General features: G+C 41.8%; 1 protein-coding gene across 3 annotated transcripts in view; it reads left to right on the plus strand.

Moving 5' to 3' along the window:
• bean1 (brain expressed, associated with NEDD4, 1) overlaps nucleotides 1-19,779 on the plus strand; it is a 48,848-nt gene that overhangs the window by 3,123 nt on the left and 25,946 nt on the right. Inside the window, exon 2 of one of the 3 annotated variants that reach the window (XM_084021701.1) lies at nucleotides 6,115-6,231. In XM_084021701.1, coding sequence (XP_083877827.1) covers nucleotides 6,207-6,231 — 25 coding nt within the window. In that variant the 5' untranslated portion in view covers nucleotides 6,115-6,206. Of the gene's footprint in view, nucleotides 1-6,103; nucleotides 6,232-19,779 lie in introns of those variants that run through there. The other 2 variants (XM_084021702.1, XM_084021700.1) reach the window with 2 other exon arrangements.

Genomic DNA, 19,779 nt, shown 5'->3' on the forward strand with positions numbered 1-19,779 from the left:
TCCAGACTGTAAAGTAAATGACTGGCATGAAACAGTAAAGTGAGTAGGGATGTCCCGATCCGATATTTGGATCGGATCGGCCGCCGATATTAGCAAAAAATGCATATCGATATCGGATCGGCCTGCACGGGAAAATCCCGATCCGGACTCCCGATCCAGTTTCTTTTTTAAAACTCCGGTCCGTGTTTTCCAGCGCACCCATTCCGTTTTTTTTCGGTTTTCCCCAAAATCAAGCCATATTGTGTGTAGTATTAGGACGTGATGACGTCTGTGGGGAGGATTGTTTTTGATAAACTTTGGAACTCTGAGTTAACCTATTTCTACCTGAATTTCTATTAACTATTAAGCTGTTGAGTAAACCCATAACTTATATTTTACTTGATAAAATAAGACAATAAATGCACTCATATGTCGTTATAGTGTTTTACAATATCTGTAGCTATTAATGTGATGCTCATCATTTTCCAGCCATATTTTTCCGGCCCCTAATTTGGGATCATTACCATCAACCGGCACCTTAATAAGTCACTCTCTCCTTGTGATCTTGAATACACTCTGGTTGAACAAAAATGTTGAATGTAAAATTAAATGTCTTTAATCTTTAATACATGCTTGGATCGGCCGGTATCGGTATCGGCCGATACTAAAAGCTACAATATCGGTATCGGATCTGAAGTGCAAAAAGCTGGATTATACAACACGTAGATCCGACCGAGCAATCTGATTGGTCAATCAGACATTTTAGAATGTGCTCAAATGAGCGTTAAAGCACAGCTAGCCGTGCTCAAATGAAAAATGCCTCATCACTGTAAATATCACTCCGCCTTATTAGTAATTACGCAGGAGCAGTTACCAAGCAACACAGGTAGCCTACCTATCTAACGGTAGAGCTAAAACGGCTGTATTGACCTGACAGAAAATGGATCGGTTTGCTGTTAATTTTGATCTTTATGGCGGACTTAGTTTTGAGGAATGGCTGGAAGAAGATGAAAAGGAGAACATAACACCAAGAAACGAGAGATTTGCTACTTTGTCGGGTGAAGAGCTCAATCAGTTAGAGAAGTCGAGGAATGAAGAGAGTACATACCGATCAACATCTTGGGCTGTCAAATGTTTCAAGGACTATTTAAAAAGCAGGAAACAAGCTGTGGATTTTGCAACTGTAACAAAAGAAGATTTCAACAAGATTCTCCGTGACTTTTATGGTTCGGTTAGAAATAACCAGGGTCAGTATGAGCGCTGATGAGTCGTTGACATGGCAACTGCTACCGTAACGTTAGGCTACTAGCTTAAAATGACTGTAAAGTCGGCAGACGTAATAACTATATCAGTCCATGAAAAAAATATTTTTACCAGTGGATATCTTAGTTACAACATGATTGAGCTAGCAAAGCAGTTGTGTGTTGCTTTGTGTGGTATTTATTCAGTTTTGGGAAATTGCGATGTCTCGAAAGCATAAGCTTCAGCTTATGCTTTCGAGACAGCTGCAGACGTTGGCTGTCAGCTGACAGGGACTAGTTAACGCCAGACGTCATGTATTTCCATTGAAACGGGGACAAACACTAGCAAAACACTTATACTTTGAGAGCGTATTGTTCCACATCATTTTCTAATATATTTTATTTTTATTGTTGGTCGTTGTATAATCGCATTATTACACGAGAGGGTGTGCTTTACCGTCATTATTGTCACGACAGTGATGCGGTCAGGAACGAGGCGCTTGCGCCAAGTTCCGTTAGCATCACTGAAGTGACAATAATGACGGTAAAGCACACCCTCTCGTGTAATAATGCTTAATCGGGACATCCCTAAAAGTGAGTGCAGTTTGTGTGATAAAGCTCGTAGCGAGGGATGAACACTGCTCCACGAGGACTGAACCTACGACCTTCTCACTGCGGGGTTGACTCTGTGATCCGGCTGTCAGGGGAGCTGAACCTCTCAGCGATGGCACGGCCGCTCTTTGGCCACGGGTTCTGCCTGCCCGGCTACAAACACGAGTCCAGTGTGAGATTGGTGGCGTCGCGGGGACTGACATGTTGAATGGATGACGGGGCTGTGTGGGCCAAATAGACTGTCAGAGAGAGCTGGGAGGAGATGGATGAGAGGAGGGAGAGAGGGGCAAAGAGAGAGGAAATACCAGAAAGAGAGATGAAGAAATGATGGAGTGCTGCTGTGGCTACAGGCAATACTTGACTCCCTCAGTTCCTCTGTCTCTGACTCGTCCTGTCCCTCACAGGCTGCTTGTTTCTTGTTCTTTTGCCTGTTATTTGTCAAATCTGTAGAGTATCATGAGCTCTGCACAGTATCTGGAGCCGGCCTGGTCTCCTAAAATTACATTCCCACGCGACTAAACTGCTTTGTGAATTATGCTTCGAGGGAAATATATTTGGCTGTGGATTATGTTTCCTCTTCATGTATCACAAATGTGTTTTTAAACGAGTCAACGTAGGGAGGAGGACGTGGTGGTGGACAAACACATGACTTTCACCCAGGTGACTGCTGTTCCTGTCCTCTGTGAACCAAATAGTGTTACGTTTTAGTCATTTAACCATGATGTTTGTTTTACTAAACCAAAGCAAGTAGCTTTGTTGCTTAAACCAAACGGCGTTACACAGCGTTTTTTTTTTTTTTTTTTGGTTTGTTTCCACACCACATTTTCACCACATAACCACATTTTCAAACTGTTTCAAACTGCGACTGATGTGTTTCCCTGGAAACGTAATTGAGGTGCAGCTTAATTGTGTGGGAACATCATTTTGAGACGGACGGGGCTGCTCGAGGTGTTGTGCCACCAATGCTGGTGTAACATCTGAGAAATGTGTATTTTTGTGGCACCATAACAAATCACTTCAACAAAATATATACATATATATATATATATATTCCCATTTTTTCAAGTCCTTGTGGTGGAGCTTTGGTTTTGTTTAAGAAACTAAACGACTTGGTCAACAACGCTCTCTTCTGTTTGTCAAGTGTGTGCAGTGTGATTTATAGAAATGCTTTGTCTTGCATGCAGAATAGCGCTATAGCGTTTCTGTGATTGCATGTGAAATTTAAAACATGCATTATTGACTCCGCTCTCAGGATTTTGAGAAGCCTTTCATCTCCAACCAAACTCTCTCTGAGGACATTTAGACGTGATTTTGAGAAATTGGCAGTAGCCTCCTGTTGGCAACTCTATAAGCAATGCAACTCAGTAGAGAAATGACATCATTACCATTTTAAAATTCAAGAGTATGTGTGAATCCTTCTGAACACACGTCTCTTATTCTTCCTGGAAAAGCATTAAATGATGCAGTACTTTGTGTTGAAGGTGGTGCTGCATGTTGGAGGTTGGTGTTGTGCAGTTTGCCATTTCTCGTTTCCACGCTGTTAATAAGTAAGGCATTCATCTGAATTAAATTACCTGGTTAATACAGGTTGAGTAAAAATAATTCGAACAATAAAAACAACCTCATAATACACAGCTTTACGTTTGCACTAAAACAAGTGATCGAGTGCAGATGGTTAGAGAGGCTCTCCTTGTTAAACGATACAAAACTTCAAGCTTCTTTTTAAAATGACGCTCAGTTTGTGGTGACAGTAAGCTGCTTATTATGACGCTTCAATGCAGCAACGGAAATTCCTGAAATTTGTCTGAAAAAGCTTCTTTTGCAGATCGTCCTGCAGTGTGGAGCCGCAGCAGCACTTCTAAAAGTATGGGAACAATAAGTTCCACTAACGTTGTTAGACATTACATTCATTTGTGACTTTTATATTAACCAGAATAAGTAATATGACCTCTACAGCCATGTGGTCAGTTATAGTTTTAAAATGCTGTGTCATAAAAACAAAACTCATCCATATTAACTATACGGTCATGATTTAGATTTTTTTTTTTATCACATAGCAACATGCTGCCTTATTGACTTTCTATGAGATTTGAACTTTTAAAATGTTTGCGGATATGAATAACTATGGATACTTCAAATTAATGAAATATTTTATATCAGATAACAAAAGTTGATAATGTTGCTACTATATGCTTCTGTAAATAACAATCAGATTCAAATAGGTTTCAATGAAACAACGTTATAAATTTAAATATGGAATCAATCCCAAGATGAAGACATTTACTTTTGGAATCTGAGAATGAAAGTATTACTTTTTCATTGTCGTAGCTCAAAAAATGACATCTGACCAGAGCATCTGCAGAGTAATTCCACATTCACGAGGCACTAAAGTGAGGCACGATACGAGATGAATAAATCTGGGTTGTCTTCGCCGCCATCTTGACTGTGGGATTGAACTGTTCTTTGTTTGGTGGGGAGAGGGAGACACACCTGGTGGAGTCACTCTTCTGGTTATGTTTTATGTTATGTTTGGGGCTCTCATTTACTGTAATAGATGAGGTCATGTTGTGTTTTCATCTCTCACTCGCTGCTCTGTCGCTGCTCCTCTAAAGCTTCTTCCTGCACCACACAGTGGGGTTGGATTCAAATCCTTTGAATTCTGGTCTTTCTCTCTCTCTCTGTCTCACACACACACACACACACACACACACACACACACACACACACACACACTACAGTGTAAGACTGGGTGAGAACAACCCACTGTGTGTGTGACGGAGAGAAGAGAGATAGTTGAGCCTTGTGTGTCTGTAGTATCTGTCTCTGTGAGCAGGGACACTTATGTAACAACAAAGCAAATGCATCGTAGCTTCACATGAGTCACACACACACACACACACACACACACCGATGCTCCTGTACAGGAAGTGAGGGATTAGATCTTACACGGCATTTCATGATTTATCAGAATTAGAGAAGGTGGAGCATGACATCTCATCGCCATGACTCGACAGTGACGGAGTGTTTGCCAACTATGAACGGGTTTACCCAACTCAATTATATTTGCAGAGACCACCACCACATAGATTGTCTCAATGTGTCTCTTACATTCGCAAACGGCTCCCTGACTGATGGTAACAATAAGACAAACACATTCATTGGAACACCAAAACAAACGCCACAATCAAAAAACCTTAGAGCTGTAACAGGTGCTGTGCTGTGAAGTTGTAAAAGCTAGAAGAGCCTGGATCTCAGTTCAACTGAGAAGAAATCATCATAATGTATACGGATGTTCTCGCCTGAATAAAGTCTCAGTCAATCGTCCGATTAGTTGATTTAAACGCCAGATCTGTAAAAGTGAGTTTACACAAAGAATCACATAAAAGCATCACTTTAACTCTTGTAAGCTTCTTGGAAATAAGTTATTAGGGATGTACATTTTTTAAAAATCATGAAAAATAACTAATCACTGAAAGAAATCGATATCGACTAAGACCAACTAAGAGGGGGCGGCCCTACTGATGTAGTAATATGAAATAAATCCAGGAACTGGTCCAGTGTCAGCTGTGAGCAATGTTACCACAGGATGTGTCAAATGTCAGGGCAGACAACCAACCAGCGTGGCTTGAAAGATGGAGGCCGACCAGCTGATCCGTGCTAAACTAAGCCTTGATTCTTTGTTGTTTCTAAAAATGCATTAAAGATTCCCTGACAGCAGCTGATAGTTTGTTCAAGAGAAAGGAGGCTTAAAGGGATTCCCATCTAAAAAGGTGTTTTTACGGCATTTTTTCTACTTATTCCTCACCCCTGTAGTAAAACAGTAGTGAGTATACTGTAGTGTGTGTGTGTGTGTGTGTGTGTGTGTGTGTGTGCGTGCACACGTGTGTGTGTGGTTCAGGTATTGATTGGAACATTTGAACCCTCTGGCCATGTTTTTCTGGAAAGAGCAATGAACACACACATATATTCACACACAGGGTGGCGTGGGTGGCCATTTGACTACCACACACACACACACACACACACACACACACACAGCCTGGGGCTTTATAAACAGCCGGGCTTGGAGGTTGTGACTCGCACATCAGTCTCTCTCTCTCTCTCTCTCTCTCTGTAAAACAACACAGCTTCTCTCTATCTCTTCATTTAGTTCTCTCGTTCTCCATCCACCTGCCTGCTGTGTGTTTTCTTCCTCCGCTCTCTTCTCTCTTCAGACCCCCACATTGTCTTCTCACTAATGTGCTGATCTCTCTCCCTCCCTCTCTCCTCTCTGTCTTCGTAGTTACATACACAGCAGCTCTGTGTGATAGAGACCAGTTGAAGTTGGCTTCCTGCCTGAGATGTGCCAATAGGAGACACTGTGAACGGGGGTTCATGCTGATGAAATTGATCTGCTCAGGTAAGAACGACCCGTCCTCCTTTTTTTTATGTTGTGCTTTAATTACTCTCCTGATTTCAGGTGTTATTTGTCCTGTTATTCTGTTTGATCCTTGTTGTTCTTACATGAACATACAAAACTTCATCTGTGGACAAAAATACAAGATTGCAATTATAGAAAGATGCGTACAGTAATTTAATATGAAAACCTAATAATACAATGATCTTAGAAATGAAAGAGCAAAGTTGTTGTGCAAATAAATGGTGAGAGCATGCGGCGTTATGGACAGGGGGGGTACCCATCTGTACTACTTTACACCAAATGTGCTGTAGTGATAAATCCACATTACAGCCAAACTAAAGGTAACATCATTTGTCCTGTAGTTTTAGTTTAAAGAACGAAAAGTATGTAAGAAAGACATATTTCAAATGAATGCAAAGAAAACTTATGTAAACACAAACATAAGACAAAGGTAAGAAAAAGGATTCAGCAACAAGAATACAACATGTTTAACCTAAACATTTATAAGTACATAAAAGCATTTTTATTTTTTGATTAATCAGTCGGGGTCATATTGGACTGTTTTTGAGTCCCTGAGCTCTAAAAATGTGCACGAAATACATGCAATTCACATTGTTACATTTTAGATACATTCATATCAGCATTGATGGGTATCTGGTAGAATCAATGCAAAAATATTATTATTGGTCTTTCAAATCACATAACAGTCAACCTTTGATTTCTACTTGTAAGTTGTGTTTTTCAGTCAGCGGTCTGAAAATATAATCATCAACAAAAACACACATTTGTGTCCTGTGTGCTTACTGTATAATGTGTTTTGATATTGCTGTTGTGAATCTCCTCGGTTTATTTTTAGCTGGATTACATGTAGAGCTTTTAAACTCCAGAGAACAAGGTAGACATATTTATGGAAGCTTCCTGTCTCAATAAAAGATGAATCGCTGTCTTATGCAACAACTCCTGACCACACTGGAGGCAGGGAAGAGACGGGAGGAGGAGGGAACAGATGGATGGATGGACAGATGGACAGACGCATTTTATGGCTGTGTGTTCTGCTGTCAGGGTTGCCCTCCAAGAAAACTCTCAATCCTACTTCCTTCCCCTTTTCCCGCTCCCGTGCATCTCCCAGACCGCCTCACTATCTGTCTCTCGGCCCTTTTGACACCATCTTTATATCTGTTTCTCTTTCTCTCCATGCACCTTTTATGCCCCACTCATTCTCTCCTCCTGATTCGTTCCCACTTCCTCTTCCCCCTCTCTGATCTATTATTCACATCCCTCTCTGACTCTCTCTCCCTCCCTCCCTTGACACCTGAAATCCCTCCGTCCGCTCCAGGCGTTTAGACCTCCACCAACACTGCCTCCCTCCTAGGAAAAGGAATAGAGTGATGAATAAAAGAACAGAGCGTGGAGACAGATAAAAAGCTTTGGGAAGGGCAACTCTATAGATATGTCAAGGTATTCCTCCTTATATGTGGCTTATTGTATGGGTTGACATTTTACACAGTCCTGTGTAGTCCTTTTAGAAAGGCTGGTTCCCGAGTCCAGCCATGTTAAGACCAGACACCATCATGGAAATATTCAGACACACCTGAGTAACATCACTGACTTCCACTGTGTGGTGCTCTTTGAAAATGGAAGTTTACCCTTCAGGTGGGTAACATTTTCTGATATCAGCAGATTTTGCAATCCGTTCTCACTCTAAACCATGGTTTCCTGGACAACAAGTTTCTTTCCTGGACTTTCACCTAGGAGACTGGTGTTCGCATCCCAATTACAACCAAGTCAACGCTTTATTATCTTATTTTAAGTTACGCATGCATACTTAACGCTCTTTGTGTAAACCTAGCCAAGTAGTTTTGTTGCCTTAATCAAATTTCAACTAAGTCAACCTAAGTTGGAAGTTTATTTTAAAAGACACTATATCACAGAAGTTGCAGTGCTGCTTAAAAGGCCCAGTGAAAGGGCCCTGCCCAAATCTGCCTCTTTACAAATTAGCTTGCACTTAGTTTTGATCAGTACAATTCTCAGGTAACAAATCATAATGAATTTAACTGAGACAGAGGAATCATCAGATGCTGAAATAACAGCTGACAGCAGCAGAGAAAGGTTTTAAAGTTTGAGAGCAATGAGACAAAGAAGTAAATGATGATTGGTTCATTTGCAAAGTGTGAACGCCCCCAGTCAGCTGATTGAGTTGGAAGCAGGAAAGCAAAAGAAGAAGAGCAAACAAATGAAAGGAGTAAGCATGAATATTGGTATCAGTCGTGGGCCATTTTGAAGGCACAAAAAACAATATAACATTGAGGTATTTTTGGCAGGTTAAAGAAAGCGAGTTTAAGCGAGATTATCCTTGTGAAGCTAACAGTATGCATGTAATAAATCTTGTAAACTCTTAATCATTCAGGTGTACCCTCTGATTCGCCCCTCAGTGTTGGCTACATTTCTGTTACCTCAACATAAAAAATCACTTAACTTCTCCCTGATAAATTAGTGTCTTATAAACTTTGTCCTGACCCACCTTTGGGGGCTTTTGCAGCATGTTGGCTGACATGTACCACACAGCAGATGTGTGTGTGCCAGAGGGTTGCTTCTGCTGTGCCCCATAAGGACATGCAGTCCCCAACTGCCAGCAAAAACATCCACATCTGTCCTCATGTTTTTGATAAAGAGGGAAAGTCACTCAGTAAACATATTTACAGAGTTAACATCTGACTTGAACTTTTTTTTTCAATTTAGTTTTTTAAGATTTGAGCATCCAAACCAAACAAACGTAGTCTGGTTTTCATCATACTAAGGTCAATCTTTTAAGATTGAACATTAGTCTGGGGAAGCTGCGCTTTGTTTCTACTGCTCAAGAGGCGGGATCAATGGGCATCGTTCAAATGACTCCGTACGCAATTGGATAGTCCTACAACCAATCAGAGCAACTTTCCGGACAACAACTGCTGCTTCGCGTCGCTTATGTTTCGTCATCGTCACGTCACCGGCCAATAGCGTGCCAGGAGAGAATGGCCGTTTCTGATTGGAGCCAAAGATTTTGGCAATGTAACAGCGAAAGTAAGCCTGAGGGTGTCCAGCCTAAACTGCCGAGCGAAATCCAAATTTCCCGGAAGTTTCAGGCAGGGTTCACCCAGCCTAAAACAAACGGGGATCTTGTAAAAGTCCAATAGATTGGGTCTCAAAACTCGGTTGTGACCTTGACCAATAAAGATACGACAATGTCATAACGTGTTGAACAAATATGATTATTAGCGTGCACACATTGATTGAAATGGCCTGTGGGTGTATGAGTGTATTTGTGTGCTCATTCCCCACCTTCTCACATCAGTACAAAAGATAAAGGCTAAACACAATCTACATATTAGAGCACTGGTATGTGCGTGCATCAGATGAGGGCAGATCTGAAATGGAATCTCCTTCTGTTCCCCCTCGCTGCACACATCTTCTATCCATCTATCAGCGCTGCACCGCGACGCCTCGCCTTCCCGCCACCGAGCCATCAATCATCACATTCCCATGCTTTATGGAAATGGGAGGGGGGGGGGGGGGACTTCATTTAACGGCATTTTACCTTCTATGTCATCCACCTCTCATTGTCCGTCCGTCCGCCTGTCCGTCCGTGCTCCCGTCCAATCTAGTCACAGTGTAAGGTCATTTATTTAAATCTATTTAAATGGATATGAGGCGCGTGCATTTGCAGGGAGATTTCACGGCTCAGCAGGTCAGCAAATACCAAGGCTGTTCCACCTCACTAACCCCCCATCAGGGCCCACAGACAATTAATACACACCACAGGTGGTCGAGTTTGCATGTGTGTGTGCTTGTGTCAAAAAAAAAGAGGAAACAAAGTTGCAACCATCCATCTATCTATAATAAAACACCTGAAGAATCAGGGGAGACGGATGATGAAGCATGGGTGAAATAAAAAGAAAGGAAGGATGAGATACAGATGAAACAAGGAAAGCAGTGGACAGGAGCAAGGTACAGCACAGGCTGTGTAATGGGTGTCGAGGGAACGCAGCATCACTCTCGAGGGGAAGTAGGGGAAAGGAAAGGAGCAGAGAGAGAAATTGAGGGAGGTGGCTCGGAACGTTTTGAAAGAATAAAGGGGGAGAGGGGGAGGAAAGGGAGAGGAAGGAGAAGTGAAGGGTAAATGTCTTTGCTAATGTCTTTAGTGCCAGTATTGACTAACGCAAGCTCCCTTTGACTTCAGCACACTCGCTGCATCCTCCTCTTCAGTTCATTAACTCTGCCATTTGGAAATGGACGTTGGCTCAGCTGTTCGATGTTACCATGGATGGATGAATGGATCACACATTAAAGGGGACATATCATGCTCATCTGAAGGCTCAAACTGGTATTTTGGGTTTCTACTAGAACATGTTTACATGTTCTAAAGTTCACCAAACACATTATTTTTCTCATACCGTCTGCCTGAATACACCTGTTTTTAGCCTCAGTCTGAAACGCTCCGTTTCCGTCTCTTTATGCGTCCTCTTTAACGTGTGCTCTCATCGTGGCTGGAGATACTTAGATGAGGGGGGATTCAACAAGCCAAATCTGATTGGCTTGTTGAATCACATGGTGTCTGATCGAGGCAGCTCACAATAAAACTGACTGGGTTGTCATATTTCACAATTTCTAGGTCAGTAGGAACAGATACCCAAATGTGTGTGCTAAATGTGCCTAAAATAACTAAGAACAAATTTTAGGTTAAGGAAACACATTCGTGACACTTCTCCTTAATCCTACTAAATTGTTTTAAATTCCAATTCAGGACTACTTCACAAACTCCTGTTAGACTCTTGCCCTACCAGACCTATTGTATTTTCCATAAGATGCAGATTTTGTTGAAATAACAAAAAGAAAAACATTGGCTTAGGTTGGAAGTTAAGGCTACACAGAGGGGTGTTTGCCGGAGCTGTTTTAACATGATTAAACATCGCTTCTTCCTTCCATCTACACCTCTTTCATCATCTCCTCTGCCTCTGCTACACCTTTTCTCCCGCCCGTTGTTATCCCCTACACAGCACTTCTGAGAGAGAGGGAGGGAGGAAGAAAGAAAGAAAGGGATGAGCAAAAGGGCAAGAGCCACTCAGGGAATCACACATAGAAAGTCAAAGAAAGAAGGGGGAAGGTCAGAGATTACGGTCTTATAATTCAAAAGGGAGAGGTCTGTCTGAAATGGGCTTCTGTGATATGATGTTATTACTAATATGGCTTTTATTTGTCTGACTGTTTGCACTGAGCCACCAGCACTTAGTGGATGGGGTGTAATCCTCCTTCAGCGACCTGACAGGCGAGCAGATAGAAACACCTTCAGGTAAATTGTCTGATGGCAGAAATCAGTCTGAGACGCCGTGTGGGGGATCCTGCAGATTTTTTTCTTAGTAGACGTATTGACGGACCAAAATTCCCTTATTCGAAAAAGACACCGTGATATAGCAAGAAATCAAACAGCAATATATTTTGATATCTTTCAGAATTGTTTCTAAAGCTGCTCTAAGATGAATTTTCTCGCCGTGCCGTGGTGTCTTATGTGACATCTTTATGTAGGTTTGCAGAGCTTAAACTTGCCCAGTTGGGCCTGTCAAACTGTCATTGGACACCTCTGCCCCGACGTCCTTCTCCTGTCAAATGTCAAAACTATTCCACAGCTTTTGTCTGTCCAGTCAGACCAGAAAGGTGATGATGTTGTTAAAGGGATAACTGTGTAACAGGAAAGGCATCAGGTAAGTGTTTGCTGCATGCAAATGACATATTCCATAAGTGACTGGATGAGTACGTTTGTCTGGCCACCCTCATTATGTTCTCATACAGCGAACGTCCCAAGAAGTTAAAACAACTCTTTTAAGATCTGGTATGGTCTCTGAATCAGCAGCATTTTTACTCTTTAGCTCTTTAGCTTTAATAACAAAAGGCTGGTAGCAAAAACCAACAGTCATCCCTCTTCACGCATTCTGTGGGTGTTTTTATGGGAATGTGGATCTTTCAGATCAATTTGAGAAGTGCCAATGGTTTGCATGTTATCTTGAGTGTGTCATGCAGGGTCTGGTCTTGGTCGTGTCTCAGTCTCAAGACACTCACGTCTTTGTCATGACTTGGTCTCGGTTTAGGTGGCCTTGACTTCAACACTGTATCTGTATTGTTTTGAGTTGTATTGGTGTGATACTTCCAATAGAGCAAGTTTGTTAAAGTCCACACTCTGACTTCCCACCATGTCCCAAATCCACACTACATACTGGTTCTAAACAGGTTCCAGTACAAAGTGTGCTCACACTAGAAATGTGACAAAAATGAAGTCAGAAGCAGACAGCATGCAAACTGTGGTTGATTTTTGAGTGTGCTGTTGATGCACTATTCTCCCACAATGCAGTGTACAAAGGAATTTGAGGAGCTAAATTGTTGATGGTGCTGAAACAGCTCAAAGTATTAAATAAAAAAAAGATTTTGACGTCTCTTTATGAAGTATAAGTTGCAGATTGATTGGCATATTGTATGATTTCCTGTTATTATAAAATGGTCTGTAAGTATGTTGATATTCTTGTGTACTAAATATGAAAACAGTATACTCTCATGATGTAGTATACATACAGTATAGAATAGCATGAATGGATCTAGGATTTCTTTTCACCTTGTCTACTTGCTAAGGTCTTTTAAGAGACGCTGGCTTTTATCCCAGCATGCATTTAGGGGCAGCTCTGCATTTTCATTTTTGCCGAGCTGCAGAAATGGTTGAAAACAGATGTAACGTCTGTGATGCTCCTCAAGTTTGGGGTTTGGAATTTACCGATGTTGTCTCCTTGTCAGGTGAGAAAACAAGGAGCAACCAGGTGAACCTCTAAGGAGATGAAGGGACAATGAGTCCATCCACTTCAGCTGAACGTGACGGGCTGAGACACCTGTCAGTCAGCCAGTCGGGAGAAAATAGGTCCCCAACAGAGAAGGCAGACAGGGTGTTTATTCTTGTGTGAGGTGGCAGTGCGCAGTTTCGACATGTACTTCAAGTTTATATTTTCCGGCTGTCAAGGTTTTATTGCAGGTGCAGTAAAACTGCTCATTGTTTTATAAAACCGTAAAAATAAATGATGAAATATTCTAAACCATCAGATGTGAGAAGGAGGAGAGATTTATTAGCCCTTGTCACCAAAATTGCCGCCGCGTACAAGCAGTTTCATTAAATAGGTGATTCCCTTCCATTTGCCACTCTGTTACATTCGACACCACAACATGTGAGAAAACGGGTTAGTTAACAGTGAAGATATTATGATGGTTACATATATGCCTTTATTATATTACTTATTCAGTCTGTCTTCAAACTCCGCGCCAACAAATTTGGAACGATCTTCGATCCCTGCTTGGACAGAGACGGATGGGTGAGATGACAAAGACAGTGCTGGGAAAAGGGTCAAACTGGGTGTTGGGGAGCTGAGTCATACCTGTGAACTACTAGAGTCATTTTCCTGGGAATGAATACTGATTGTACCCTTTCTAGAGCTGCACCCGAATCAGATTTTTTTAAATTTAAGGGGGATTCAGAGTGGTGGTGTTGTGGATCTCCTGGGACCTCTACTCAGGATCCTGGCCCTCGTCAGTTGCATTTCCTCTGTGGTGGCTCTGGCTCAGAAAGGTTTAGGGTGAATGTACAGCACCCTTCACCTGGCTCTTGCCACTTCCCGGGGCTGTGGACCTGATGCCCTCTCTCCGTGCCGGAGGAACGGGGCTGACTGTCCTAGGTGCATTTCTGTGGTGATGTTGACAACCCGCCCTGTCTTGAAAGATGGGCGCTGACTCATTTACCATGCTTTGTCATCGCCATTCATATCTGTACAACCAGTGTGTTTATGATTATATTGTTTACAAGAACACAACATTCTTCATAGATGTATGGATCAACTTGAAGACTTTCAAATTGACTAAGGGGTTGATGATGGTTGATTCAATTCCTACATTTTCAGGGGGCAGCCCTTATTCTTTCTCACTAAAGACAAAAACCAGCTGCCAGCGGGTTCCTCAAGAGAGGACAGGTGTCGTGTTGTGACTTGTTGCGAGGAATTGTCTCCAAATCCCACAGCTTATTTCCTGAATTTTAACAGATGGCCTGGAAATGGTCAAGTGTGTACAGACAGTGTGTGTGTGTGTGTGTGTGTGTGTGTGTGTATAGATGGATCAAGCACTGTATTTTCTGCACAGCTGAAGTCTTGATGAACCAATCGTAGCTGGATTTAAAGTGCTGCCTGACCATTTGGGGTTGAATTTTGGAGACTCGTTCACCATTAAGCATTGATGGTTCATTGGCATTGACCAATCATAACTTGATCTGCAGAGTTTATTGATCAATCAAAGCTGGATTTACCGAGATCACTGACCAATCACAGTAGGATATACATCATCACCAGGATTTATTTTCACTATGGTTTGCGCGACAGAGATGCTGGAGTCACAATGAGTTTGTGTGATCTATATTTGCATTATTTAAAATAGAAATAAATATTTTAGCCATCATTTCTTTATGCAGGTTTTTGTGGAACTCTGCATTGACGCAATCGGACAACCAGTTAACCTTCCAGATCTTCACTGCACCTACTCCTCAAAACATTCTTCTCCATCATAAATACTGGAACTGCTTCATTTACATATAACCTGTTCAAATTAACCTGATAATACAAAAAGAAAGATACAAAAGTCAAAATTTGCTAAAAACAGCAAACGATTACTTAAACGATTTGATTGCACAGGCCTGTGATGCAAATGTGTCCTTGCCTGGATTAACGGACGTTGTAGCCAACTTTGCAGGAAGAGTTTCGCACAACAAACTACCCAAAAACTGTTTATTTGATTAAGACGAATTTTGATTTGGAATGTTACAGGCTCTGGGTTCAAAAGAATACCCAAATGAAGACAAAAGGCAGGCAGATAAAATTATACAAAAACCAAAGACACAGACTAAATACAAAAGAAACTAATTAGACAACAAGCCGCAGATGGACGGACATGAGGGCAGGCTGAAAAATGATTGGTGGAAACAAAGGGAGCAGAGCAAGACTAACGAGACTAATACAACTCAGGTGATGCACGGGAAAAAAGGAGGAAAATGCAAAGACAGGAAGTCACACAGACACAAAAAACAGGAAATGAACTGAACAAACCACAAGGACAGGTTGTTGTTTTTTTTTTAAACACCTGTCCCTAAAGTGAGAAGCCTTCTTGATCCACTTTGCCCCATTCAAAGATGGTACAGTGATTTGTGATATTGGGCTGTATAAATAAATTTGACTTGACTTGTCTAGCGTACTAGTTCCCTACAGATAAAATCAGCAAGAATCCCATCCCTTACTTTTTTATTGTTATAAATGTGACAACACTGCACTGAGCACCTTAATCTTCTGAATTTTAATCCCTGTAATTCATGAGCAGTGATGTCATCAGAATCAGCGAGTCAGCAGTTGTTTGATGGAGATAAAGACTCCAAATAAAGGACCACAACAATAACAACGAGGGATGGTAGGAGAAGACCGGGCGAGGGAAGGGCTGGATGATTAAACGAGTGGAAGGCAGGAATGTGGGCCAACATAATCTGTCTCTCTGCCATCTATCCCACATGGGAGAGAGCGAGGGAGAGATTAAGGGGATGGATGATGTATTCTGACCCATATTCACACACACACAGTGATGTTCTGTGACCCACATACAACCACATCTACATACACAGCCCAATTTTAATAGTAATGTGTGTTAGTGTGTTTTACATCCAGATTGAATGTACCATTGTACGTAGAATACCACTGTAATATGACCTCGAGTTAGAGCTGGTTAACCTTATAACCTTGTAGAGGTTCGGCCGTCTGAGGATACGAGCAGCTCGTACCGAATGTGAGAGTGTTACAGTCATTTAGTTCAAGTCAGGGATGTATTCCTTTAACTTTTAAAAGGAAGGGGTCAAACAATCTGAGTAATGAATGTGAGTAAAAACAACTTCAAGTTTTCTCATATGAAATAATATTAGTAAATACCTGCAAAAACTAAATAGTCACCTTGTCTATTTGTGGTTGTTTAGCGATCATTTTGTTGTTGCTTTGTGGTCCATTTGTGTTGCTTTCTGGTTATTTTGTGATTATTTATGTCGCTTTGTAGTGAGTTGCATCTCTGTGTGGTAAATTTGTGGTTGTCTCATGGATGCTTTTAGTCTCTTTGTGACAGCTTTGTGGTTGTTTCATGGGCATTTTGTGCTCATTATGATCGTTTGTGGTAACTTTGTCTCACATTTTGGTCACATTGCGTCTCTTTGTGGTCGTTTTGCACATCATATTATGGTTGCTTCCTGGTAATTTTGGGTCTCTTTGCGGTCGTTTGTGGTCATTTCATGTGTCTTTGTGGTAGCGTTTCATTTCTTTATAATCACTTTACACCTCTTTGTAGTCGTTTTCCATGTCTCTGTGCTAGTTCTTTGCCTAATTGTTAACATTTCTTGTTGGAAATTCAGTCACCCAACCCAATGACCACAGTCACTTTATACATGGGGCACTGGGAACCTACCCAGAAGACCTGTTCAATGATCCAACCATGATACAGATTTCAGGTGGGGCCCGTGCCCCTGGTAGAATATATAGGTAGATATATATATACTGAATTCAGTATATCTTCTGAATCCACCCTCCCCCCAAAAATGAAGCAGTTGCTTAACATCCAGCAGCAAAATACTTGCATGAATGCAATCTTTAAGACATGATGTCTGTCAACGTCACATATCACCTTTGATTTAAATCTACTGTATGGAACTTTGTTGCCGGGAGTCAGCAGAGTGTGTGGCGTGTCTCACCCTCTCCATTGTCACTTGCTGCCACTGTACCTGTCACTCATCTTGATGAGCTGTCAACCTTGAAAACCGCATCAGGCCGGAGGTGTAGGAACTCAAAGTGTGTAAAGCTTTTGCAGGCCTCGCAGTGAACACTTCTGCATTGAAAAAAACCAAGGTCTTCTGAATATGTCTACGGTTTACCTTGCTAAAGGCATACCTCTGTTTCTTTACGCTTTCCAATATTATTGTTGTTCTGACTGTCAACTGTGATGTTGCAGGCCACATCTGGATATAATTACTACCAGCTAACTGCTGACCCGTCCATTGAAAATTCTGTGTAGTTAAAAAACGAAAAAATGTAGCCTAGGGACCGTTGTTGCGGGCCACTTCTGTATAAACTGAACAGACTCATGGACTCACTAAGGTGAGGTTTTGCAGTAACGACTAGCAGTGGAGTAACATTGTGAAACATTTGCTTCATCCTTACACACTAATTCAGTCATGCTTTTATGCTACGCCGTTCACAGAAAATAAGCCGAACCGTTTTCAGCTAAGTCTGCTCTCTTCCTGGGGAGTGACAATCCTTTCCTGCCCCACCGATATGTGTTGTCACCATGGCAACTAACAACAATTGCCATTTTCTTTCGTACCAGTCAAATGACCACTGAAAACAGTGCAATGTCTGTTCCATGTTTCCATCAAAACGTAATTTAGAGTGCAGTTTGTAGGAGGCAAGTTGTACTGAAGCGCATTTCAACGGGTCGTTAAGCTTCAGTGAAAAACATACACAGTCAGTCAGTGAATATTTGAACTGAACAAAAGGATTGAAATCAACAAAGGGATTAGTGATTTCCACCGCTTATAAATAGTGTTTAGTTTCATTATACTTATGTACTATAACGCAGCGCATGTCTGAAAGGGGCTTAGGGATTTTGTGGTTGTGTGCCCCGCTTTAGCTGAACTAAGTTTGGAGGATTCTTTAACAATCCACGACCTCCTTTCGCTGACCACTTCTGACCTTTGCTGCAGTGATGCACAGCTGTCCTACAGGACCCGGGGACATCTCTGCTGGATGTGGTTTCCCCTCCATGGTTTCCCTGCTCCAGTGGTAATGTGACATGATGGTTTAATGGCCAATGTCCTCCCTCCTCCAAACACCAAGGCCCCTCTTGACATCTGTTCAATACAACAACAGGAAGGATCAGAGGGAAAGAAAAGGAAGGAGGGCAGCAAGACATGGGGAGAGACAGACGGGAGGATGTGCCTGTGTGTGAAAGGGAGAGAGACAGAGATGTCCTCTTTGATGCCCCTGCTCTGACCGGGCTGTAGGAAGGTTGAAGCTCTTCCAGCACACTGCACAAGTGAGGAGATAACATCTGTCACTTTATGTCTTAGTCACAACTACATCCTCCGAAAATAAAGATACTCTACCTCCTTTACTGTAAAACCTTCAACAACATTCTAGCCAGTTACATATTAGCAGAACCTTGCTAAATTATTTAGGTAAACTCAAATTATTCTCTATATTTCATTGCGAACCATGACATGCAGCACCCCTCCCTGTTTCCCTTACCACTGCATATTCAATCGAAACAGACATGGGGGATATTTTTAGTGTTAAGACTGCTCACATGTCAGAAAAGGATGAACACCATGGAATATCTCTGGCAACCTGATTGGTTCAGATATGGAGGTTATCTTACTGAACACGCACAGAGAAGGTGTATTCTCAACACACTCATAGGCTGAAAGTAAGTTTATGGAGTTACTGTCTTCTCATGTAAAAACTCCTCCTGGAGGCTTCGGCCATTTCTTATAACCGCCCCCAAAAAAATAATCCGAAATAAATCCATTCTTCCAGTTTAAATGTTGAAGGATAATATAATGGAATAATAACAACACCAGCTGAGAGGTTAATTAGTGCCTGCGTCGGCTGATGTAAATCCAGCTCAGGTCATGTTCAGTTGCAGTCGGAGGGGTTTTCAGAAAACAGGGAGAAACTACGGTCATGACTCAGGAGAGAGAGTTGTGCTGCAGCAGCACACATTAAATCATCTCAAGTCTAACGAACAATAAAGAAAATTTGGAGGACAAAATGACGCTCGCTGCCAATTTTCCAAACTTGAATGCAAAGAAAAATCCGCTCCGCGCAGCAGTTTTTTTTTCTGATTCTTGGCCTTTGGTCGAGCTTTTTGTGATAAGCAAAGACACAATGTGAAGCTCACAAACGTTCTCCTAAAGGCCAATCAGCCACTGAATCTGGGCCCTGCTTCAAACAGCACACGGATGTTGATGCTTCCGCTTTCGGTCAAAGCAAGTGACGTGGTTGAGTGATCATTATTTTGAAAGTTACCTGGTATAATAATGAGTGTAAAGGTGTGTTCACACCGAAGCGAGAACTACCCAGCATCACAACTAAATGCTGAATCGGTCGATCGGAGGAAGGCTATGCTAACGCTATATCTGCTCCATCAACGCGTAAAATAACATCATCTAGGCATAAATACGTCAGCAATCGTCATGTTTGTACCACAGACAGTCTTATACACATAGTTTCGTCTGGTCTCTCTGGGTGACCATAGCTGCGACTATAATTTTTGTTTCCATTTCTGATTCATCAACAACAGGAGGAGAATTTCAAAGCTGGTTTTGCAGAAACATACAACGCCAACACTTTTTCTGCTAACTGGGTTGAGAAGATAGTAACAATTAAAAAGATGCTCATCAGAAATATGACATGAATAAAG

Source organism: Eutrigla gurnardus (genome assembly GCF_963514095.1).
Source record: "Eutrigla gurnardus genome assembly, chromosome: 11".
Lineage (NCBI taxonomy): Eukaryota > Metazoa > Chordata > Actinopteri > Perciformes > Triglidae > Eutrigla > Eutrigla gurnardus.